The sequence below is a fragment of the Pelophylax lessonae genome (genome assembly GCF_965119305.1).
Source record: "Pelophylax lessonae genome assembly, chromosome: 8".
NCBI lineage: Eukaryota > Metazoa > Chordata > Amphibia > Anura > Ranidae > Pelophylax > Pelophylax lessonae.
The window spans coordinates 228,378,063-228,404,091 of NC_138775.1; the positions used below are offsets into that span (position 1 = coordinate 228,378,063).

The 26,029-nt window shown below is 42.7% G+C and overlaps 1 protein-coding gene across 3 annotated transcripts in view; it reads left to right on the forward strand.

Annotated features, from left to right (window-relative positions):
- SEC16B (SEC16 homolog B, endoplasmic reticulum export factor) overlaps positions 1-26,029 on the forward strand; it is a 379,445-nt gene that overhangs the window by 13,362 nt on the left and 340,054 nt on the right. For all 3 annotated transcript variants that reach the window (XM_082265600.1, XM_082265602.1, XM_082265601.1), the window contains exons 3-4: positions 14,976-15,082; positions 25,193-25,307. In XM_082265600.1, the coding sequence (XP_082121726.1) occupies positions 14,976-15,082; positions 25,193-25,307 (222 nt within the window). The remainder of the gene's footprint in view (positions 1-14,975; positions 15,083-25,192; positions 25,308-26,029) is intronic.

The following is a 26,029-nucleotide window of genomic DNA, read 5'->3' on the forward strand; positions in this document are numbered from 1 at the left end:
TTTCCCTTCACTTGAAACATTTTCTGTCCATGTGTGACGTGTTTGCAAGTCAAACACAATTTTTTGCGGCATTGGAACATCCCAATAAGTGGGATCAAGCAAGGTCTCTCTAAACGTGACATAGGTAGATGTTTCAACTTGCTGGGTGCCACCATACTTTTGATGTTCCTTGCTCTTCTATAAGTAACCTTTGGTTTGGGGGGTAAATTCTCCCTCAGATTGGGGTCTTCCAGTAAGATTGGCCAATGCTTGACCAGAATTCGCTCCATTTTTTTAAACTTAGTGTGAAATTGAGTCACGAATCTGGGGATGGCAACTTCTGTATCAGATTTTTCTTTTTTAGTACTTTCATGGCCGGCCAAATAGATGTTATGGGCATGATTCAGAAGGGTGTCCGGAAAGGCTTTATCAGTAAATTTTTTCTTCAATTGGGCACTCTGTTCTAGATAGTCATCGTCATTGGTGCAATTTCTTCTCAATCTGCAGAACTGGCTCTTTGGGATATTATTTATCCACCTAGGATGGTGGCAACTCTTAAAATGTAAGAAGGAATTCCCTGCTGTGGGCTTCGTATAGTTTTTTGCTTCTATTCTTCCCTCACGATGGTATAGGAGTAGATCCAGAAAAGCCAGCTCTGCAGAATGATACACTGAAGTGAAGGACAAATTATATTCATTATTATTACAGTGACTGACAAATTCAAGGAGTAGGGACTCTGAGCCGTCCCAGACAACAATAATGTCGTCTATATATCTACCGTAAAAGACAATGTGAGAGGCATACGGATTATTGTTCCAGATGCGTTTGTCCTCCCACATCCCCATCGTTAAATTGGCGTAGCTGGGGGCAAAATTGGCCCCCATAGCAGTGCCATTTACCTGTACATAAAAGTCTCCATCGAATAAAAAATAATTGTGGGTGAGACAAAATCTGGTTGCCTCCACGATGAACCGGGCTTGGGACGAGTTGATGGTAGGGTCATCCATAAGAGACTGGGTAACTGCTTGTAAGCCTACAGAGTGAGGGATGGACGTATAGAGAGAATCCACATCAAGGGAAACCCACATGTACGTGGACTCCCAACTATAAGGTGCCAATAGTTCAAGCAAATGGACCCCATCCCGAATATATGATGGTAGGTTCTGAGCCAAAGGCTGCAGAAACTGATCTACATATTGGGAAAAGGGGTTGGTGACACTATCCATTGCCGCAACTATCGGCCTACCAGGCGGATTCTGTAGATTCTTATGTACTTTTGGAATATGATAAAAGTACGGTGTTGAGTAGAAGTCCCTGTGAAAAAAGGAATATTCTGACTTATTGATGGTACCTTCTTCCTTTGCTTGTGTAATAAGTCCTGTAGCTTCAAGAATATAACCAGGTTGGGGGTCAGCCGGTAGTTTACGATATGTGGTGGTATCCGCCAGCAGACGCTGGGCTTCTCTCAAGTAGTCAACTCTATCCTGGATGACTATCCCCCCTCCCTTATCTGCAGTTTTGATTATCAGATTGTGATTTTTGGATAAATCAGTTAAGGCCTGTCTCTCCGCATGGCTTAAATTGTGGTTAAAAGAGGGGAACTTGCTACAGGGATTAGGGTGGGTACACATCTTCTTTAACTCTGAGAAGACCACCTGGTAGAACGTCTGTATATATTGGCCTTTAGAGTGTACAGGATTAAAATTAGATTTGGCACGAAAACTAGTGTGTTGAACTGGTGGGGATGTAGAAGGATGTTGGGTGAAAAACGCCAGATCCTCATCATCATCGCTAATATACAACTCCTCTAGGAGTTTCAGCCCAATGGGATCAATGGATGGCTCAGATTCCATCTCTAGAATTGGTGTAGATAAATCAATGGAAACATTTTGGTTTTTATCTTTATTTTCTTGGATCTTAAAATGCCGTCTCAATGTAAGCAAACGGATAAAGCTATTAAGATCCTTAAATAAAGTGAAAGGGTTGGGGAGGGCTGAGGGAGCAAAATTGAGTCCTCTATGGAGAAGGGAAGTTTCTGATAGGGATAAAGTATGTGTCGACAAGTTAAATATTTTTATGGTATCAGCAGTCTTACCCTTTTCTTTGTTCCTATGTCGTCCTCCTCCCCCCCGCTTACCCCTACATCGAGCTTTCTCTTTGTGTGGGCAGGCGGAGGGGGAGGACCTAAAAAATTCTGGACATTGGGTATACCAGTACTGGAAGTGGCCTCATCCCTAGGGGAAGTCGCTACACCATCACCTACCGATCTCATTGGAGAAAGGTTGGGGGCCCTAGAGGACATAGGGGACACTGCCACCTGAGGGGGCAAGAGGCACCCACTGTCCACATCAGATGGTCTACTACATATAGGGCTAATAATAGGTACTAACGAACTAATCTCAACTGAAGGAACTTCCTGCACCTGCATATGGCTGGGGCTTAAAACCCTCGTAGAAACAGGGTTAGTCATATCAGAGCTTTTTGCCTTTTTAGTATTACATTTACGTTTTGACTTGGGCTTACGCTGGGGTTTGGGTGTGGAAGGGGGAGGGGAAAGACCAGGAGCTAACTCCCAGGAGTCATCTCCAGACCCTATAGGTACTGATGATGCCACCCTCTTTCCTTTTCTCTTTTTCTTGCTATTATCCCTATCCTTATGGCAATTGCCATTAGACCTGGTGTTGGGGGCACAATTAATATATTTGTGGATGGTCCGAGATTGGTGGTAAGGATTAGTACTAGAGTGTGATATTCCATTTGAGGGCTGCAATGTGCGCTCCATCAATGGAATAATACTATGTTGTGGCTCCTCCTCTCTATTGCCATGAGGGTGGGGGACATTTCTTCTTTTCCAACTAAAAACTCGATCTAAATTATAATCGTCCAGATCTCTGCGGATTTTTCCTAATTTTGTCCGCAACACTTCATCCTCATTTTTCTTAGTATGAATTTTTAATGTACGTAACCATGTCAAGGGCAGATGGGGGGTAAGTATTACTAAGGAGGAAATGAGCTCCTTTAATTTGGCAAGGTCCTCATTATATTTCAAATCCCTTTGTTGGATGATTATTTGCATCCACTTGCGTGTGCAAAATTCAGACACCTGACACCATTCCTTCCCCAGAGTAGGGGATAGGAATGAGCAGGTCTTTAGAACTCTCAGCCCTCTGGGGGTGATCGTACTAGAAACATATTGGGTCAAAAAGAATTTATCCCACCAATGGTGGTTGGCTGAAATTATAAGGCGTTCAATTTTCCTCAACAGGACACTACATTCTTGAGACACTGGAGGGGAAATTTGAAAGGTGGCTGAAAAAAAATTAGATGGAAAAAGATTGTACAAATGATCTAAGTTCTCAAATTTAGCAGATTCAATTGTTGTTAAAAATTCCATGTTGTTAAAAATTCCATTTACACATTTTTACAACTGCTCCACTGAGTTTGTTGTTTATTGCCTCACATGCCCATGTGGGCTCTTTTATGTAGGAAGGACAATCCGCACCCTGAGGAAGAGATTTGGTGAACATCGCAGGTTTGTGGAGGCTGGTGATGACAAGCACAGTGTTCCACGCCACTTCCTGCTGCATCATGGACACCTTTCCGTCGGCCTCAGGGTGTGGATTATTGAGTCCATACCCGCTACCTTTGCGCCAGCAGATCGTTATAAGAGATTATGTCAAAGAGAGGCCTATTGGATTTATACCCTAGATACTTTGGTGCCGGGTGGTTTGAATGAGGAAATTGAGACCAATTCTCTCATTTGATCCTATTCAATAATTTTTTGTTTGGACATCTGAGAGATATGCCCTATTGTCTTATTTAAAATACCCTTTTTAAAATATCCTTTATAATGGCCATGTACTTAGTTAGGATAATCCAATGGGATACACTATTGGATGGATATGTTGGCTGATGATAATTTTCAGATAACCTATATGATTTATAATTTTTAGACAAGATATGTTTTCTAAAAATATGGTGGCTTTTTTAAAAAATATGGTGCATTTTTTGAAAAATATGGTGCATTTTTTAAAAATATGGTGTATTTTTTATAAAAATATGGTGGCTTTTATAAAACGAAAAATGGTATTTCTATATATATATCCCTTTTTTATATATTTTTTTATATATTTTTATATATTTGATTTTTTATATATTTGGTTTTATAACAAATTATTTAAATTATATCACTATATTATGATAATATATTCCTGTGTGTAACAATATGGGGATATATATACATATGTAATGTGATGTAAGTGTTTCTTGATAACTGCATTCCAGTTGACCACTGCTTTGGTTGTTTGTCTATAATACACTTCGTTTCAGTTCAGTGTTATAGCAGGCTTCTTCCTTTTGAGTCAGAATTATGGCACTCTTTAGGACCCAGCTGGCTCTGCCCTTCTGTCTATTTAAGCCCTCGTCCAAAATGGCGCATTATCGGCCTGAAGAAGGAGCGCATGCTCCGACAACGCGTCGCCGGCGCCAGTACGTATCCCGGAAGTGACGTCAGGACGGCCAGCGCTGTGTCCCCAGCATATGGGAAGTGTCGATTCTCCACTCGCTACTACCCAGGGCTTCGAGACCGCTAGTGCCATCCTGAATCTGGACACTGGGATTTCCCTGTCACATACTGCTATGCTGTTTTTATCATACCGTTTGTGAGTACCTGTTCATTTGATATATTAAACATACGATCCTGACATACTGCACTCAGTGTGGCGCCTGTTTTCTCCCTGCAGCTCATCACAAGCCCCTTCTACTTGTTTGCAGAGCAGCCTGCGGAGTGTGGTGCATGGATACGTATGTAGATGGACTCTTTATATAAGGACTCTTCTTATTTAATTTATACCATCTAGTCAGTGTGCTCGTTTATTAGTACAAGTTGGCTATTGGAGTGTGCGGAAGCGTTTGTTGTTATATATTTTTTTGTTTTTTGGACACTTATCTTTTCCCAGTTGTGCGCCAGGTTTAACCCCCTTCCTTTCAGCTTGTTTGTGTAGAAGTCTCTGTGCAGCCCTGGGTTTCTGTTAGTGTCCTAGGCATACCGTACTCCTTAGGTCTATGATACCAATGTTATGATATCGATATCAATGTTTTTATTGCTAGTTTTAAATTATGTCCTATAGTTGATTTCTGTTATCAATTACAGACCTGTGTGTGTGTGACCACACATACGCACAGATGTGTATATATATATATATGCACATATATGGAGATATCCTCTAATTGTGCATTGTGTATAGGGTCAACTCAAGCAGTGGTCACGTTATTGTTGTCTTGATCTGGGTATATAAGTATATCCACTCATTTTCTTATTTTGTACTAGCCTATATATAATTTTAATTTTATTCCTTCCTTTTTTTTTTTTTTTTTTTTGTGTTATTTCATTATGGAATTTTTAACAACAATTGAATCTGCTAAATTTGAGAACTTAGATCATTTGTACAATCTTTTTCCATCTAATTTTTTTTCAGCCACCTTTCAAATTTCCCCTCCAGTGTCTCAAGAATGTAGTGTCCTGTTGAGGAAAATTGAACGCCTTATAATTTCAGCCAACCACCATTGGTGGGATAAATTCTTTTTGACCCAATATGTTTCTAGTACGATCACCCCCAGAGGGCTGAGAGTTCTAAAGACCTGCTCATTCCTATCCCCTACTCTGGGGAAGGAATGGTGTCAGGTGTCTGAATTTTGCACACGCAAGTGGATGCAAATAATCATCCAACAAAGGGATTTGAAATATAATGAGGACCTTGCCAAATTAAAGGAGCTCATTTCCTCCTTAGTAATACTTACCCCCCATCTGCCCTTGACATGGTTACGTACATTAAAAATTCATACTAAGAAAAATGAGGATGAAGTGTTGCGGACAAAATTAGGAAAAATCCGCAGAGATCTGGACGATTATAATTTAGATCGAGTTTTTAGTTGGAAAAGAAGAAATGTCCCCCACCCTCATGGCAATAGAGAGGAGGAGCCACAACATAGTATTATTCCATTGATGGAGCGCACATTGCAGCCCTCAAATGGAATATCACACTCTAGTACTAATCCTTACCACCAATCTCGGACCATCCACAAATATATTAATTGTGCCCCCAACACCAGGTCTAATGGCAATTGCCATAAGGATAGGGATAATAGCAAGAAAAAGAGAAAAGGAAAGAGGGTGGCATCATCAGTACCTATAGGGTCTGGAGATGACTCCTGGGAGTTAGCTCCTGGTCTTTCCCCTCCCCCTTCCACACCCAAACCCCAGCGTAAGCCCAAGTCAAAACGTAAATGTAATACTAAAAAGGCAAAAAGCTCTGATATGACTAACCCTGTTTCTACGAGGGTTTTAAGCCCCAGCCATATGCAGGTGCAGGAAGTTCCTTCAGTTGAGATTAGTTCGTTAGTACCTATTATTAGCCCTATATGTAGTAGACCATCTGATGTGGACAGTGGGTGCCTCTTGCCCCCTCAGGTGGCAGTGTCCCCTATGTCCTCTAGGGCCCCCAACCTTTCTCCAATGAGATCGGTAGGTGATGGTGTAGCGACTTCCCCTAGGGATGAGGCCACTTCCAGTACTGGTATACCCAATGTCCAGAATTTTTTAGGTCCTCCCCCTCCGCCTGCCCACACAAAGAGAAAGCTTGATGTAGGGGTAAGCGGGGGGGAGGAGGACGACATAGGAACAAAGAAAAGGGTAAGACTGCTGATACCATAAAAATATTTAACTTGTCGACACATACTTTATCCCTATCAGAAACTTCCCTTCTCCATAGAGGACTCAATTTTGCTCCCTCAGCCCTCCCCAACCCTTTCACTTTATTTAAGGATCTTAATAGCTTTATCCGTTTGCTTACATTGAGACGGCATTTTAAGATCCAAGAAAATAAAGATAAAAACCAAAATGTTTCCATTGATTTATCTACACCAATTCTAGAGATGGAATCTGAGCCATCCATTGATCCCATTGGGCTGAAACTCCTAGAGGAGTTGTATATTAGCGATGATGATGAGGATCTGGCGTTTTTCACCCAACATCCTTCTACATCCCCACCAGTTCAACACACTAGTTTTCGTGCCAAATCTAATTTTAATCCTGTACACTCTAAAGGCCAATATATACAGACGTTCTACCAGGTGGTCTTCTCAGAGTTAAAGAAGATGTGTACCCACCCTAATCCCTGTAGCAAGTTCCCCTCTTTTAACCACAATTTAAGCCATGCGGAGAGACAGGCCTTAACTGATTTATCCAAAAATCACAATCTGATAATCAAAACTGCAGATAAGGGAGGGGGGATAGTCATCCAGGATAGAGTTGACTACTTGAGAGAAGCCCAGCGTCTGCTGGCGGATACCACCACATATCGTAAACTACCGGCTGACCCCCAACCTGGTTATATTCTTGAAGCTACAGGACTTATTACACAAGCAAAGGAAGAAGGTACCATCAATAAGTCAGAATATTCCTTTTTTCACAGGGACTTCTACTCAACACCGTACTTTTATCATATTCCAAAAGTACATAAGAATCTACAGAATCCGCCTGGTAGGCCGATAGTTGCGGCAATGGATAGTGTCACCAACCCCTTTTCCCAATATGTAGATCAGTTTCTGCAGCCTTTGGCTCAGAACCTACCATCATATATTCGGGATGGGGTCCATTTGCTTGAACTATTGGCACCTTATAGTTGGGAGTCCACGTACATGTGGGTTTCCCTTGATGTGGATTCTCTCTATACGTCCATCCCTCACTCTGTAGGCTTACAAGCAGTTACCCAGTCTCTTATGGATGACCCTACCATCAACTCGTCCCAAGCCCAGTTCATCGTGGAGGCAACCAGATTTTGTCTCACCCACAATTATTTTTTATTCGATGGAGACTTTTATGTACAGGTAAATGGCACTGCTATGGGGGCCAATTTTGCCCCCAGCTACGCCAATTTAACGATGGGGATGTGGGAGGACAAACGCATCTGGAACAATAATCCGTATGCCTCTCACATTGTCTTTTACGGTAGATATATAGACGACATTATTGTTGTCTGGGACGGCTCAGAGTCCCTACTCCTTGAATTTGTCAGTCACTGTAATAATAATGAATATAATTTGTCCTTCACTTCAGTGTATCATTCTGCAGAGCTGGCTTTTCTGGATCTACTCCTATACCATCGTGAGGGAAGAATAGAAGCAAAAAACTATACGAAGCCCACAGCAGGGAATTCCTTCTTACATTTTAAGAGTTGCCACCATCCTAGGTGGATAAATAATATCCCAAAGAGCCAGTTCTGCAGATTGAGAAGAAATTGCACCAATGACGATGACTATCTAGAACAGAGTGCCCAATTGAAGAAAAAATTTACTGATAAAGCCTTTCCGGACACCCTTCTGAATCATGCCCATAACATCTATTTGGCCGGCCATGAAAGTACTAAAAAAGAAAAATCTGATACAGAAGTTGCCATCCCCAGATTCGTGACTCAATTTCACACTAAGTTTAAAAAAATGGAGCGAATTCTGGTCAAGCATTGGCCAATCTTACTGGAAGACCCCAATCTGAGGGAAAATTTACCCCCCAAACCAAAGGTTACTTATAGAAGAGCAAGGAACATCAAAAGTATGGTGGCACCCAGCAAGTTGAAACATCTACCTATGTCACGTTTAGAGAGACCTTGCTTGATCCCACTTATTGGGATGTTCCAATGCCGCAAAAAATTGTGTTTGACTTGCAAACACGTCACACATGGACAGAAAATGTTTCAAGTGAAGGGAAAAACATATTCATTTACACATTTTTACAACTGCTCCACTGAGTTTGTTGTTTATTGCCTCACATGCCCATGTGGGCTCTTTTATGTAGGAAGGACAATCCGCACCCTGAGGAAGAGATTTGGTGAACATCGCAGGTTTGTGGAGGCTGGTGATGACAAGCACAGTGTTCCACGCCACTTCCTGCTGCATCATGGACACCTTTCCGTCGGCCTCAGGGTGTGGATTATTGAGTCCATACCCGCTACCTTTGCGCCAGCAGATCGTTATAAGAGATTATGTCAAAGAGAGGCCTATTGGATTTATACCCTAGATACTTTGGTGCCGGGTGGTTTGAATGAGGAAATTGAGACCAATTCTCTCATTTGATCCTATTCAATAATTTTTTGTTTGGACATCTGAGAGATATGCCCTATTGTCTTATTTAAAATACCCTTTTTAAAATATCCTTTATAATGGCCATGTACTTAGTTAGGATAATCCAATGGGATACACTATTGGATGGATATGTTGGCTGATGATAATTTTCAGATAACCTATATGATTTATAATTTTTAGACAAGATATGTTTTCTAAAAATATGGTGGCTTTTTTAAAAAATATGGTGCATTTTTTGAAAAATATGGTGCATTTTTTAAAAATATGGTGTATTTTTTATAAAAATATGGTGGCTTTTATAAAACGAAAAATGGTATTTCTATATATATATCCCTTTTTTATATATTTTTTTTATATATTTTTATATATTTGATTTTTTATATATTTGGTTTTATAACAAATTATTTAAATTATATCACTATATTATGATAATATATTCCTGTGTGTAACAATATGGGGATATATATACATATGTAATGTGATGTAAGTGTTTCTTGATAACTGCATTCCAGTTGACCACTGCTTTGGTTGTTTGTCTATAATACACTTCGTTTCAGTTCAGTGTTATAGCAGGCTTCTTCCTTTTGAGTCAGAATTATGGCACTCTTTAGGACCCAGCTGGCTCTGCCCTTCTGTCTATTTAAGCCCTCGTCCAAAATGGCGCATTATCGGCCTGAAGAAGGAGCGCATGCTCCGACAACGCGTCGCCGGCGCCAGTACGTATCCCGGAAGTGACGTCAGGACGGCCAGCGCTGTGTCCCCAGCATATGGGAAGTGTCGATTCTCCACTCGCTACTACCCAGGGCTTCGAGACCGCTAGTGCCATCCTGAATCTGGACACTGGGATTTCCCTGTCACATACTGCTATGCTGTTTTTATCATACCGTTTGTGAGTACCTGTTCATTTGATATATTAAACATACGATCCTGACATACTGCACTCAGTGTGGCGCCTGTTTTCTCCCTGCATTGACAAATTATTAAATGTGTATTTAAATGCAGCTAGTATAAGAACTTCAGTTATCAAGTTGTCAGACTACTCTAGGCCCCTTTCACATGAGCAGACTGTTTCAGGCCACCCTTTGTTCTCTATGGGGTGGTGGATGTCAGCTGTCATGTGTCCGCTGACACCCACCAGGCATCCGATCCGATAAAATCCGCTAAAAACAGACGCATGGCTGGCAATAGGTTTACCATCTGTCCGGCAGATCGTAGGACAATCGCATGGAAACGGACATCCACATAGACGCTGCATAGAGCAGAGCGGGCTGTGTCCATGTCCACTCTGCATAGCGAGTGGACACGTACCTGTCATCCGCCTGCTCAGGGGGGATCATCGGAGAGTTCCCCTGCTGAGCAGGCGGATCGACTTGCACGAACCGCTTCATCTGAAAGGGGCCTAATGCCCTGCGTGGGAGAGGGAATACCTCAATTAGTAGCCAAATATGTCTTCTTATAGTGCACATGTACTGAAAAGGGAGCATGCTTAGAGGAGGAGAGAGCAGACAGTGCTGCTGCATCTTAATTCAGTCAGTTCAACTCCAGTCAACAGGCTGGGGTTGTGTTGTTGATCAAGCTGCGCTTGGTCATTCTGTGGACATTATAAAGTACTAAATTTCATACTTAAAAGAGTCAGGAGCTCCACTGTACTAACAGAGATCGGCTTCCTGGTTCCTCTCTTCACTATTAGCCTTTTTCTGTAGTCGTGTAGCTTTGCTAACAAATCGTAAGATGCAGAAGGTACCTTCTACTGACCAACAGTCAAAAAAGCCGGAAACTCGGAAGGTTAAAATCCAATCTTCTTAATTGAAAATGATGTTGGGGTAAAATACCAGGAGCAAAAGAGTTGACATGTTTCAGCCTATGCACGTCTTAGTCATATATGCTGTAGATATAGTTATGATTAAGGCCTGCATTGGCTAAAACGTGTCAACTGTTTTGTTCCTGGTATTTTACCCCAACATAATTTTTAATAAAAAGATTAGAGTTTAACCTAACGAGTTGCCTGCTCCTTTGACTGTTTATTCTTATGGCTTGCAGAGGCATTGAGCAGGGCACCGGTAAGGTATTTACCCTCTTTTGCATTACACAATAGTAGCGCTGTCAGTTCCTATTACTGTTCCTTCTACTGAACAGCCCCCTGGTCACTACCTTCAGAGGTAGTGACCAGGAGGCTGGTAAGTAAACCAAAGTGTTCCCAGTCTTGAAAGTTGGAAGCGCAATCCCAGAACCCTTGGTACGTTGAAGAGAGAAAAGGTGCACTGCACTTGGTGTGCTGTGCTTAATAGTACATGTAGCCACATCAATCTGAATGGTAGGTATGACTTAAAGGAGTATGATTAGGCAGAAGGTGAACCTACTTGCTGAATACACTGTTTCCCCTTACATTAGTGGTCCGTGGGGAGGTGTCCCCTTACCTTATGTTGGTGGTTGTAGGTGAAGTGCCTCTTTACACTGAAGGTCAGTTGCTCCCATACATTGGTAGTCAATGGTGAAATTACCCTTTATGTTGTTGGTCAGTGATGGTGTACCCTCTTAGATTAGCTATCACTTTGGTATACTGACCAGCCTCCTAGTTAATACCTTCAGAGGTAGTGACCAAGAGGCTGGTCAGCATACCAAAGTGCTCCCAGTCTTCAAAGGTGGAAGCACAATCCTAGAACCCTTGGGTACATTAAAGAGGGAAAAGGTGCAATGGTGTGCTATGGCTAATGCTACATATAGCCACATCAATCTGAATGGTAGTTACGACTTTGTATGGTTAGGCAGAAAGTGAATTTACTTGCTAAATACATTGTGCTCCCTTTTAGTGGTCCATGGAGAGGTGTCCCCTTTAGTGGTCAGAGGTAAAGTTTCTATTTATGTTAGAGGTTGTAGGTGAAATGCCTCCTTACTGATGTAAATACATAGGTGATGACTAATATTTGTTATTGTAATTATTAGTGCTGCTATGGAAACAGGAGTGTATACTATGCAATCTCCTCTCTAGTTCAAATTACCTTCTGCAGCAACTTGATTCTCCTGAGAGATTAGCATTTATTGGATCCCAGAACAGAACAGATGTACAGACAGGGTATTTTTTTACATTCAATACACACATTTTACTGTATACCTACACTTACACTGAAGGTCAGTTGCTTCCTTACATTGATAGTCAGTGGTGAAATTACCCTTTATGTTGTTAGTCAATGGTGGTGTACCCACTTAGATTGTTGATCATTATCCTGCACTCTTAGTTTGGTGTCCAGTGGTGTAGTGCTGACTTAGCTTAATGGTTACTGGTGTAGTACACCCAATCGTGCTGGTCTGTGGCAAAGTGCGCTCTTACGTTGATTGTCAGTGGATGCTATAAAGATTATAGATGTCACTGGTTTCTTACTGAAGAGGCTATGCTGCTCCATCATCTTTGGTTCTACCGAGCTATCCTATAAAGTGACCCTAAACTGAGTCCTATATTACCCAATCGCCCCAAAATTGTATTTAGGAAATCTCAGAACGCGAAGAACAACATTTCTACAAGTAAGTAGCCACTGGCGCAAACAGCTACAATTTGCAGTTTACCAACATTTCTCACATTGAAAGGCATGTTCAAATGCAAAAAATGAAATTGCCTTACCTGAGCTTTTGTCAGTCATGGGCAGCGATCCTTTAGAGACTGCAAGGGCCCTACTTAGCACATCGAACAGAGTTCTTCACTAGTTTCACTTTCTTTGTTGTATATGGCATCCACTGCTGTTGTGGTATGCAATATGTGGGTAGGACTGTTGGATCTCTCCAAGTAAGGTTTGGAGAGCATTGCAGGAATGTAGATCAAGGCTTACCCAAATTCAGTCTATCAAGACACTGCCTCTTACATCAGGGAAAGATCCTAGTTGCCTCACAGTCCATCTGATTGATTCTATTACGGCTTCCTCATCAGAAGGCAAACGATTGAAACCCCTATGTGCCAGAGAAACATACTGGATTTTTAAGCTTAACACCATGTCCCCTAACGGTCTAAATGAAGAGTTAGACGTAAGCACTATCCTTTAGTCACTCCAGTATCCCTTATACCATCATCAACAATCCAGTCTGTTATTTGTTGCTCTAAAGGTTTTTTACAGGCAGGTTAAGCTATTTGCACACCTTCTGATCTGTTTTATAGTTTGTTTTAGATAATGTCTATTTAAGTGTGGGACTTGTCAGCCCTCCTAGTATTCCCTTAAGGAAATCTTTACCTACTCCATCCCACTATTATCTTATTATTCATTTATTTATGCCCTGTGTCAGAAATGGGGCATTGCCAGGTACAAGCCCATTATTGACACCTCTCTGTGTAGTGTCATGTGCCGCTTGCCCCGTTTCTACACCTGGTATCTGTGGCAGTATTCCACATGCACCCTTCCTCCACTGACAGGTCGAATTGTCATCTAGTCTGAGCTTATATATCCCTTTTGCACCTGTCAGTGCAGGATGTCTCAGAACTAGTGCTGCTTCAATAGGAAATGCATTGTTTTAATAGTAGTGGCCACTCTGGATCTGTTACTTGTCACTTCTATAAGTAGTTGGAGCGGCTGGCTACATACACTTGGCTGCAGGCTTTGGTTCACACAGACTAGTGTTCAAACCCAGTCTAGTCCTTGATTTGATTTCCTTCATAAATATTTTTGTTTTGTCTTTTTGTTTTTGGCAGTCCTGGATGATGTCTGTGCCGACATACAGCACCTCCTTTTTTCCCCACGTACAGCCTAGTTGTGGTTATACATTTTTTAGATTACACAGTTATTTATTTTCCACATTTTTGGATTTTAGCCACTGCTGTTTGCTACGGCAGCTCTAGGTGTTGTGCTTTTCACCCCGCTGACAGCTGTGGTAATTAGTGTTTGAGAGGGTGTGTTCTGGCTCCCTGGGACCTACCTCTTCCTGGTCTTATAAATGCTGGTAGGTAGCCCATTTTTAGACAGGCCGAAGAAAAAGAAAGGTTGCTTTAAAATGCTCCAGCATTGTTCTACTACATATGTGGCTTCATACCCTGGGTCTTGAGTTCCATTCATGGCTTTGGCTTTGTAGTGACAGCAGTTCCCTGCTTCCAGTCCATCTCCGCTCCCTTGCCAGTGGCCATGGCAAGGCATCCTGATGGCATGTCTTATCTCTGTCCCAGAGGCTACCTGGCTGTCATGCTGAGCTCTATTTTATCTTTGTGAGTGTTTTTTATATTTTATTTTAAAATGACACTTTATATTCTACGCTATGGTTGTTGTGCTTCTCTCCCCCCTCCCCACTGGTGTGTTAGAGGGCCCGAGGTTCTTGAAAAGGTTGAGGCAAAGAACAGATAACTCATCCTAATCAGTGGCTCCTGGGGGGATAGCGCAACAGTAAAAATGTTTGAACTTTAGAACTACTTTAAACACCTAGAAGCATCCTCCTCTGTACCTTTGAGAAACATGTTCTGTGGCATGTGTAGCACTGTTTCAGATCCTATGGTTTGGATTGCTAAATATATCTATTAACAATTATGACTGAAGTTGATATGCAAATTCCCTCACCTTTTAAACCAGACGCTTAAAATAATTTGCCCTTAGTACCTGCTCTGCTGTCAGAAATCAGTGACAGCTAAGCTGTGCACAGCCTCCATACACTTTCAGTACAAGTTTATTTTAGGGAACCATAAATCATGTAAATCACTAATAACAATAGAGGTTTCATATATACAATATATACTTTAGCAATGCTGCTATCTCTGTTTATTTCATTATGCCTTGGATTTTACAGACTTTTCTGTAATAATACACGCCTATACCAGCTAATAGGAAGATGACTTCAGAAACAATGCTGCCCTCTCCTTCTTGCCTTTGCTTGACCTGATCCTGTCTTTCCAGGCAGGAATATGATGAAAGATATGGGTTTTATGAAACTGTACATAGAGAAAACTATGGCAACAGAAACTACAGTTATGATCCTACGGCTACTGTCTCTGCAGAAAAAGGTACAGTATTCTTCCTACTGTTTGGTTCGATCTTTAGTGGTAACAGAAGACTGGTATATGACTTTTAATTAGTTTTAAGCATTTAGCAAGTTCCTTTTTTTCCCTCTGTACCTCAATCTTATTTAATTATGAAAAAAGGTCATAAGCATCTCTTATCTACTATGTAATTATCACCCAGCAAAACCAGCTACTGGTTAGTTCATGTGATGGGCATGCTTACTAAGCAATAGCTTAGCTTCCAGCCGTGGCTTCAGCAGGGACATGTCCTTTACTGTGGGGTAGATTTACTAAAACTGGAGAGTACAAAATCTGGTGCAGCTGTGCATGGTAGCCAATCAGCTTATAACTTAAGCTTGTTTAAATAAGCTTTGACAAAACAAAACTGGAAGCTGATTGGTTTCTCTGCAGAGCTGCACCAAATTTCTCCAGTTTTTAGGAGAACCCCTGTGTGTTGAAAGGTGTCCCTCGTTATTATTTCAGAAAGTTGGGAGGTATGCAATAGATCAGGGGTCTCCAAACTTTCTAAACAAAGATTTTTGGAGGTCCGGACTGTGGCCAGTGAGAGTAGAAAATGCCCCATTGGGAGTAAATAGACTACATAGCACCTACTTGTCAGTAGGAGGAAAACTTCCCCCTTAGTTATCATCATTACTATCAGTGAGAGGAATAGTGCCCCATTATTGGTGTCAATTGAAGGAATAGAGCCTCATTGTTTGGTCAGTAGAAAGAATGGTACCTCATATCATTGGGTGTGTCACAAGGGCCATATAAAGACAAGCAAAGGGCCCTCTGGCCCACAGGCCACAGTTTGGGGACCACTGCAATACAGGGCTGTAGGAGGTGGAAGGAAATAAGTTGTAGGCCAAAGCACTGACTCCCTAGCTGAAGAAGGTTTTTGCATACTAGTGCAGCCTTTTTTTTTCTGGGGATCCAGTGTAGTCTTGAAGATAGCTGAGGATATGTAAAAACACCAATAAAGTCAGAAGTCATTTACTAGCTCAGGAACAAATGCATGTTTGCTTCAAAGGAATCCCATCCCAAAAGAAATACTGGACATAGACTATAATTACTACTTTATTCCTAACCACTTCAGGAACAGCATGTTAAACTTTCAGTTTTCAATGCTCTTATTGTTTAACTGACAATTATTCCATCATGCAACACTGTACCCAAATACATTTTAATTTTTTTTTTTGGGGACAGATAGAACTTTCTTTTAGTAATCTTTGATAACCTACAGGAGTTTGATTTTTATTATATAAAGAAAAAAGACCAAAGCATTTGAAGAAAAAAAAAACTGTTTCCTTTACTTTCTGTTATAAAAGATTACAAATATAAAATGCCATGACAGTAGAAAACCCCCAAAATAACTATTTTTAGGAAAGTAGACACCGCAGGGTGATCTGATCTTTTTTTCGCACAATTTTTGGAAATTAACAAACATACCAGTATTGAGGGGGTAACAACATGGAGCTTGGCTATGGTTCACTAGATAGAATAAATGTACAGGTCATAAACAAGAGGTGTGGAGGAGATGAAGGCATTAAGGCCTAAGTTTAGTGAATGAAATATCAATAAATGGTCTGCCTCCTCCATTTATAAATCAGTTTCATTCATGGAAGCTATAGTGCAGCTTCTGTGAATGGAGGAGGGAGCAAAAAGGGTTGGCATAGTTGGCACTCTTGATGAGTGCCTGTAAAGGTCCATGGTTTTATTAACCCCCAAAGAATTGGAAGATCATCACTGCAGAGGTAGGGGAGGATACAAGGACAGAAGATTTTAAGTAAAGCCACAGCCATCAGATTTTTTTTTTTTTATTATTGCATTTTGACTAAACATAGGCATTAAAGTACAACTATAGGCAAAACTTTTTCCTGGTGCCTCCATGGCAGCATACCAATGATAGAGCTCCGCCTCGACTCCTCCCTCAGGACTAGTGCATAGCATAAAAGACAAGAAGGTCCCTTCCCCCAGCATTCTCCTTTTTTTCCTCATACCTCTGGAACTGGTGAAGAGTTAGCAGTATGTCCCTACCTCTGCCTTACTTAGTTTGGCAGCTTCCGCTGGGTTCAGCCTCTCCCAGACGCAGTCCCTGCTCTTGGGTCGCTCATAGCACTAATAAGGCAGGGAACCCCTTCTGTGGATCTTTTGGGGTCAAAGCAGAGTTTCCTCATAGGAACGCAGTCTGCAGTTTCTGGAAAATTATGGATGAGTCGTTTCTGCAAAACAGCCGGGTCAGGTTTTTCCCTTTATTTTATCTGTTTCATTTATATATTTCACTGGTTTCTTTAAGGCTACTGTATGTGTTATCAATGTCTTATTTTCCATTTCTCCCCTTTTTTCAGGTTACTGTCACAAAATGATGTTATTAGTTAGGCATATTTTGTTATTTTTCTTCCTTATATTCTGGTAGTAATGCGTTTTTTTAGGGGTTTGTCCTTTTTCCCAAAAAGTTACCTCTTAAGCTGGATACACACTGTGCAACTTTTGTTGTCAGATTTCCTTTAGATTTGTCTTTTCTGTGTGGTGCAGGGGCCTGCCTGATTGCATGCAGGTTGGGGGTGTTTAGGTTTGGCCTCATGTTATATGGTTTTGGTAGGTCTGGAGGAAAAAATCTAAAGAAAATTGTATAGTGTGTTAGTCGCCGGCCATGTTTGTTGGGGGAAAGCAGTGCTCGCTTTCCCTAAAGCAATCAAAGTAAACTATGAGCAGCAGTTTTGTCCATTAGGCTCTCCCTTTCCCTAATTAAAGATATAAGGAGGCATCTTGCTGGGATCTGCCTCTATGAGAAGATCTTCAAGTGCTCCTTTCCCTGCCCTTAAGTAAAGTAAATTTTTATTTAAAATCTGTACAGGTATATCTGTGGGTATAGTTGTGCAGCTATGTATATGTATGTATGTTTATGTGTGTATATATATATATATATATATATATATATATATATATATATATATATATATATATATATATGTGTATGTATGTGTATATATATATGTGTGTATATGTGTGTGCGTCTATGTATATGCGTGTATGTATGGGTATCTGTCTTGTATAGGTCTGACAGTTTTATTCCCTCTCTCTTTTCTTTTTCTTCATCCCTATTGTCTTTAAAAAAAAAAAAAAATGGGGAGTTTTTGTGTCTGTCTGTCTCTCTCTCTCTCTCTCTCTCTCTCTCTCTCTCTCTCTGCCTCTCTCTCCTGACCCTGCTGCTCGTAAGCCATCACGAGTCACTCATCTCATGCAAAAGATCCTCACACTTCTGATAGGTATGGGACCAACTTTACGTGAGTATTAAAAAAAAAAAAAAAAAAAGAGAGCATGTGCCTTTGAGTGATGGGAATTTTCCCTCTCTCACCAGCCCTGCCCATTCCAAGAGATCGGAGAAATCTTCAAGATATCGAGATGACGAGAGTCCATATAGATTCCGATCCTCACAACATAGATCTGGAAGATCAAGATCAAGGAGGTGGGACTATTCCCCATCTCCCCCTCCTCATACTTCCAGGAAGAAATGCTGGGCTTGTGGCGCAAATCCTCTCCCGGATAAATTAGTCTGCAAGGACTGCTTGAGAGATTATGCGGCCAATCGGGAGCAGGAAAGCAAACAAGTAGTAGACTTGATCAAACAGACGGTTAAGGATTCAATTTCAGAGCTAGCATTGGCTCTGACCCAATCTGTTTCCAAATCTTCTGTTCATGTTCCAGATACCGAAAGGCCCTGTCCCTCTGCAACTATTACTCCTTTACATCCGGTAGAGCATCCAGCCAGGGAGTCAGACTCGGTGGGATCTTCAGATGAACGGGATCCATCTGGGTTCCAGTATACCTTGGTTCAGCCCTTCATTCAGGCGGTCAAAGAAGCTATTGCCTGGGAGGAGGTAGAAGATCACACTCCTCAAAAATCCAAATCCTATTTTCCATTCCTTAAAAGGAAACAGATCTATTTCCCTTTAATGGGAGAAATTAAGGAGGGACGTCTCAAAGGAGGACATAATCAAAGTCCTGGAAGAGCTCAAGATTTTGGCAGATTTTGTGGGAGAAGCAGCAATTGATACCATCCGCTGCTCAGCCAGAGCTGTGATGGCAAAAAGAGCTTTATGGCTTAAACCATGGATAGCCGATCCTGCATCCAAACAGAACTGGTGCAAGATTCCATTTGATGGGAAGAATTTGTTTGGGGAACAACTAAATACAGCTATCTCGAGAGTGTCGGGCGGAAAATCGGGCATGCTTCCACAAGACGGAAGGGCTCGCAAGTCAAGGCCATTTACAGCAAGATTCCATCCATCTAATGTGTGGGATTACAGACAGCCGAAACAGGCCAGAGAGGGCAGGAGACCCTGGAGAGGCACTCAAGCTTCCTTCCTAAATTCCAGAAAAAATAAAGTCCCTACCGCTCCCCAAGAGGCGCCAACACCTTTTTGACGCCAACTTAGCCTTGTCCCTCCCAGTGGGGGCCAGGCTAAAACAATTTTTCCAATCTGGGCAAGCCACTGCCAGGATCCTTGGGTTCTATCGACTATTCGTTGGGGCCATTTTTGGAGTTTTTTGGGTCATCCTCCTCAAGATTCGTTCCAACAGACAACGTGGCCGACCTCCCATCAAAAGGCACAAGCACTGTCTCATTTCCTGTCATCTCTCCAGCTTCAGAAAGCGGCAGTTCCTGTTCCCTCGGAAGAGCGCTTCAAGGGATTCTATTCTACCCTTTTTCTGGTCCCAAAGAAAACAGGAGGTTGAAGACCTGTTATAGACCTAAAGAAGCTAAATCGACACATTATTCTCAAAGTTCAAAATGGAGTCCCTGCAAACGATTATCCATGCCATCCAGCCAGGGGACTGGATGATCTCTATAGATCTGCAGGATGCGTATTTGCATGTCCCTATTCTCCCCTCTTTCCAAAATACCTGAGAGTCGCAGTGGGACAATTGCACCTCCAATTCCAAGCCCTTCCCTTCGGCTTGTCCACCTCTCCACGAGTTTTCACAAAGATACTGATCTCATCCCTGGCTCCACTTCGAGAGAGGTCTAAGAGTCTACCACTATTTAGACAATATCTTGCTTCTGGCCTCCAACCCAAACCAGCTCATAGTCCACAAGGAAATATTAATGCAGGAATTAACGGAAATGGGATGGTTGATAAACCTACAGAAGAGCCAGTTAATACCTACTCAAGAGATGATTTATCTGGGCGCCTTATTCAACACGAAACAAAGTTCAGTTTTGTTGCCTCCTCAGAAGAGGAAAGCCATTATTCAGAAAATGATCCAAGTTCGGCGATGTTTTTTCCTGACAGCATCTCAATGCATGGGTCTAATAGGCACTATGTCGGCCTGCATCCCTTTAGTCCCCTGGTCTCACTGGCATCTGAGGCATTTCCAAGTAGCCTTTCTGGCACAGTGGAAGAGACTACATCTTTCCCAAAAGATCAGTCTGTCAGCGTCAACAATCAGAAGCCTACACTGGTGGACAGATGCAACAATTCTTTCCAAATCGCATCACCTCGGCTCTTCCTCATGGATCACAATTACGTCCGATGCCAGCGGACAGGGCTGGGGAGCCCATTGCGGGGAGACAAGGGTACAGGGAAGGTGGCCTTTCCCTACCAACGGGGTTGTGTCGAATATCCTAGAAATCAGAGCGGCTTTTCAAGCATTGTTAGCCTTGACTTCCATCATCAAGGGTGAGAGAGTGTTACTGCGTCTGGACAACAGGGCAGCAGTGTCTTATCTTCAGAGACAAGGGGGCACACACAGCAGATCCCTTCTCAGGGAAGTGGAGCCAATACTCTTATGGGCAGAGAAGAATCTCCTCGGCCTGAAAGCTGTGTATCTTGCAGGCACTTTGAATATGGAAGCAGATATGCTGTCCAGGAACTTCACGGACCGCAACGAGTGGTCTCTACACCCCCACATCTTCCAGTAGATAGTCAATCTCTGGGACTATCCTCAGGTAGATTTGTTTGCCTCTCCGAGCAACAAAAAGTTGACCCGTTTCTTCTCCTGCTTTCCTCACCCATCGGCCGAAGCAGTGGACGCTCTGGTATGCCCATGGGTCTTCAAGACGGCTTATGCCTTTCCACCTCGCCCACTGATTGCGAGTTTTCTCTCAAGACTTCTGAAGGAAGAAGTCCAAGTCTTGGCAATACTACCCTATTGGCCGAAGAGACCATGGTTCCCTCTAGCCATGTATCTCAGCCTGGAACCGCCGACAAGGATCCCCTCCTTTCCTCACCTGTTATCCCAAGGCAGGATCTTTCACCCGAATCCCCACAAGCTGGACCTTCGGGTTTGGAAGCTTAAAGGCAGAGGTTTGAAAACCTAGGATGCTCCGCAGAGGTCATCTCTACCCTTCTAGGAGCAAGAAAGCCTTCCACAAACACAGTATACAATAAAATCTGGAACAAGTTTCAAACCTTTGCTTCTGGAAAAGGATTCAACCCCATCTCTCTTTCTACGATTGACGTCCTCAGTTTTTTACAGACGGGTCTAGATTTGGGTCTTAGTCTGAGCTCCCTAAAGGTTCAGGTAGCGGCAATATCGGCCGCATCCAATAGAAGGTGGGCAGAAGACCCCTTAGTAATGACCTTTTTGAGAGGAGTATTAAGAATCCGCCCTCCGGCCAGGCGCTCCTTTCCAAAATGGGATCTTTCATTCGTTTTAGAGGTCCTCTCAGATCAGCCGTTTGCCCCAGTAGAGCAAATTTCACTTTGGAATCTTACATTAAAAACGGTCTTCCTCTTAGCCATAACATCTGGAAAGAGAATTTCGGAACTCCACTCACTAGGAATTGGTGAGGAACACATTTCCTTTTTCCCGGATAGGGTGGAACTCCGTCCGATTCATGGCTTTGCCCCCAAAGTGGCGTCATCAGCTTTCCTAAGAGAACCCTGGGCATTGCCAGTTTTTACTGACATGGATTCCGATACTTGCCACGAATAAGACATCGCCAAAGTGCTGAAAGCCTACTTGGCTGCCACCGAATCTTTTAGGATATCGGAAAGACATTCATCATCCCTCACGGGAAAAATAGAGGGAAAGATGCCACTAGCAGAACTCTAGCCTCCTGGATAGTGAAGCTAATCAAAAAAAAAAAAAACGTACATATCCAAGAAGTTGGTGCCCACAGGTGAAAGCTCATTCCACGAGGGCTGTAGCAGCATCTTGGGCAGCTAGGGCCAACGTCTCCTTGGAGATGGTATGCAGGGCAGCATCCTGGTCTTCTTGCCATACTTTCATCAGGCATTACAGAATTGATCCAGGATCCCTTTCAACTGTAAACTTTGGAAGGAAGGCACTAAGCTTAGCCATGTCCTCTGTCTGAATAAAATTTATTTTTTGTGTGTGCATTATCCCACCCGTGTCAGCTATTTATTTATCATTGGTATGCTGCCATGGAGGCACCAGGAAAGCGGGAAATTGTATCATACTTACCGTAATTTCCCTTTCCTGGTGCCAATCCATGGCAGCATACGCTCCCACCCTCGGTATTCTAAATTACAGGAGAATGCTGGGGGAAGGGACCTTCTTGTCTTTTATGCTATGCACTAGTCCTGAGGGAGGAGTCGAGGCGGAGCTCTATCATTGGTATGCTGCCATGGATTGGCACCAGGAAAGGGAAATTACGGTAAGTATGATACAATTTCCCGCTTTTTGTTCATTTGGGATAGAGTGAAGGAGGGTTATAACCGCTGTCATATTTTTTTCGCCATCTGTGTCCCATTGCGGAGATTTTACTTCACTTCCTGTCCCATAGCCAAACAGGAAGTGAGAGGAAATCCCTGCAAATTAAGGGAATTCCTTGGGGACCCCCAGTACACCAGAACTAGTGTCCCCAGTGGAAGATTTCCCCGCTATTACTTTTCTGGGGACAGCCCCAAAATAGACAAATAGAGAGGGTGGAGTGAATCTACTTAACGGGGCCACAAACAGCAACAAAAACCTAATAGGTGTTCTAATACTTCTCCATTCTATCCAAAACTAAAAAAAAAAGTATTGCCTTTAGTTATACTTTAATGTACTGGTCACATAGAGTGGGGGATTGAGATGAAGGGGTTAATGGACAAATGTGCAGGATAAGGGAGGATATGCAGGATATAGCCGCCATATTTCCTTGTGCATGCATGGCAGTGGCAACACAGACCATCCACTTTTGCCCATTCACAGAATATTGCCTTTATATTGCTAGCAGCCTTTTGGAAGTGCATGGGTAAAACTGCCTTTTGTGCTCCCTATTTTTACTGTGAATGCATAGGATTTCTTTAGAAAGCCCGGGAGTCAAACTCACTCTTGTGTGCCTGATAAACTCCTGCTCTCACCACTCTGCTTTCCCTCACTCACCAGTCTGTCAATCATCCCTTCCCTCACATTGAAAACTCAGTCTCCCCACCATGACCACTCTGCCACATGCCCACCCACTTGCTTCTGCTCCCACCATTCTTCCCTGCCCCCTTACCACTCTGCAGCTCCCCCATTCTAAACATTGGGGTTGATTTACTAAAACTGGAGAGTGCAAAATCTGGTGCAGCTGTGCATGGTAGCCAATCAGCTTCTAACTTTAGCTTTTTCAGTTAAAAAAAAAAAGGAAGCTGATTGGTTTCTATTCATAGCTGCACCAGATTTAGCGCTCTCCAGTTTTTTAGTAAATCAACCCCACTGTGTCCAGCACTCTCACAATTCTTCCACCATCCTGATCTCACCAGTCTTCCCTCCCCAACCACCCTAGGCCCCCTCCTTTACCAGTCACTCTGCTCTCCTTAACAGAGGACCCTGTACTCTTCCCTCATCACTCTGCCACACAACCCCCGCTCTAAACACATTTTTTTCAACTTTCTCACCACTTTTCTGCATTCCACTTGCCCTCAAAACCTTTTCCTTATCTACCCACACCTGCCCTCACCCACCCAACCTTGTTCTCACCACTGTGCAGTCACCACAGCACTTGACACTATCTCAGCCCATCTGCTACTTCACAACTTCCACCCAAACCAAACTTATAAGACTCTTCACCACCCCCCACCTTGCCCATTCCATAACAGGCACATATTTGCTAGTTTATATAAAATCTTTATTATATAAACATGTATTAAATAATTGTTCATCCATTACAGCCATTGAAAATGTGGAAGCCCAGCACTGCCTGTATGTTTTTGGCAGCCTGAGTTTGATTGAGTTTAATGTCTAGTACAGTACGGGCGACATCAGCTGGTTCAATAAAAAGTGGCAGACATTTGGCCCGTGTAAGGCAGCTGGTCCAACATAAGCCAGCCATTTGCCTGGCTTCTATCGGAGGAACATGCTGGAGAACCAGCAGCCAACCGGCTCCCAATGAGCACTCTCAGCCAATGACTGAGAGTGCTGACCGGAATGTTCTGACTGGGGGGCATCCCCGTCAGAACACAACAGCACAGCGGGGGAGATCGCTGTAGAAACATCGGATTGTTAGTACAGTGGCTCCGATCAGAGGAGTCAGGTTTTTTTCCGTTCAACCCACTGTATGATTCAATCTCTGCTGCTGTTCAATCTAATTTTACAACAGTGCTTGGTGGTTCTTGGAAAGTTCTGTAGAAAGTTCATCACATGCTGACTTCATCACGTGCTGGCGCTTCATCACATGCTGGTTCACACCAGGATTGCACAGGAACGCGTTCCGCATTCCTGTGCAATATAGTATGTTGTATTTTCAGCCCATTTATTTGAATGGACTGAAACAGCATTGGATTGCACTAAAAGTAGTGCATGCAGTACTTTTAAAAATGCACTGTAACCAAATCGCATGGTACTGCTGTACCATGCGATCCAGTGCAGGCAAATACATTGCATTGGAGATCTGCTTTTGTTGTGTCCTCACAATTACATTGATGTCCACAGCAGATTGAACACTCAGTGCATTTTGAACGTGGTATGGGAAATACGCACAGAATGTGCATTTCTTGCACCCCGTTGTGGTGTGAACAGGCCCTTAAAGTGTGAAATGTTCATATGTTTGTATGCATTGCTTCATATTTACCTGATTAAAAAAATAAATACATGAGTACAGAACAAAATAAATAAATACATAAATGATGCTTTCCTGTTTACCTCAGCTGATGTGCTTTTTTTTCTTTCATGTAGACTGGAGGAGAGAAACACATAACCAGCACATGGAACACTGGATGCAAAATCCGCCTAATGTATGCAATGCAGATCAGAACGTGGTGGACCAGAAACAGATGATAGTTCAAGACCGGTAAACCACTTTCTATGTGTAGTTTAAATTGTCTGTCAGTTTTCTTCTGTTCCCTTTTCTTGTGTTATATTCTGGCCCTGTTCACATCACATTTTCTGCATTCTTGATGTGTTTGAGTTGGTTTTCCCCCAATTTTTTTCAGTTGAGGACATATGTGTTCTGGTGCATTTTTTATGCGTTTTGCCACATTCCAGATGTGTTCCATGCAGAAAAAAATGCAACATGCTCTACTTTTTTTGACTGCACTGGAATACACTGCACTGGTGTGAACTAAAGCCATTGGTGGTGGTGGAACTATCAGGGTCGCAAAAGTCGTAGTTCCACTACTGTGGGGGGCAGTCTTGTTCCTTCAGTGCAACCATATAATTCTGTCCCGGGGATGGAGCCAAGCGAATTTCGGCGGGCTGCGGCTGCTTTGCTTTCAGACAGTGCTTCCAGGCAGTGAGGATTCCTGTGCCAGCGCAGCTCCTGCCTGTCTGCCTCCCTTCTGCCCGCTTCTCCTCCCCCTCTCTCGCACAGTGGAAGGAATATAGCTAGAGCAGTAGATTTGAGCTACTTCACCTCCCAGCTCCGCTCCCAAACTCTGGCGTCCATACTTGACTTGCTGGCTTGCAGTGGCTCCCAGTCTGCTGGTAAGGTAATCTAATGGGTGTTTTTAGGGGCCAGGGGGTATTAATATAAGGAAGGTCAGTCTGATGCAATGGGGGGGGGCTCTAAAGGGG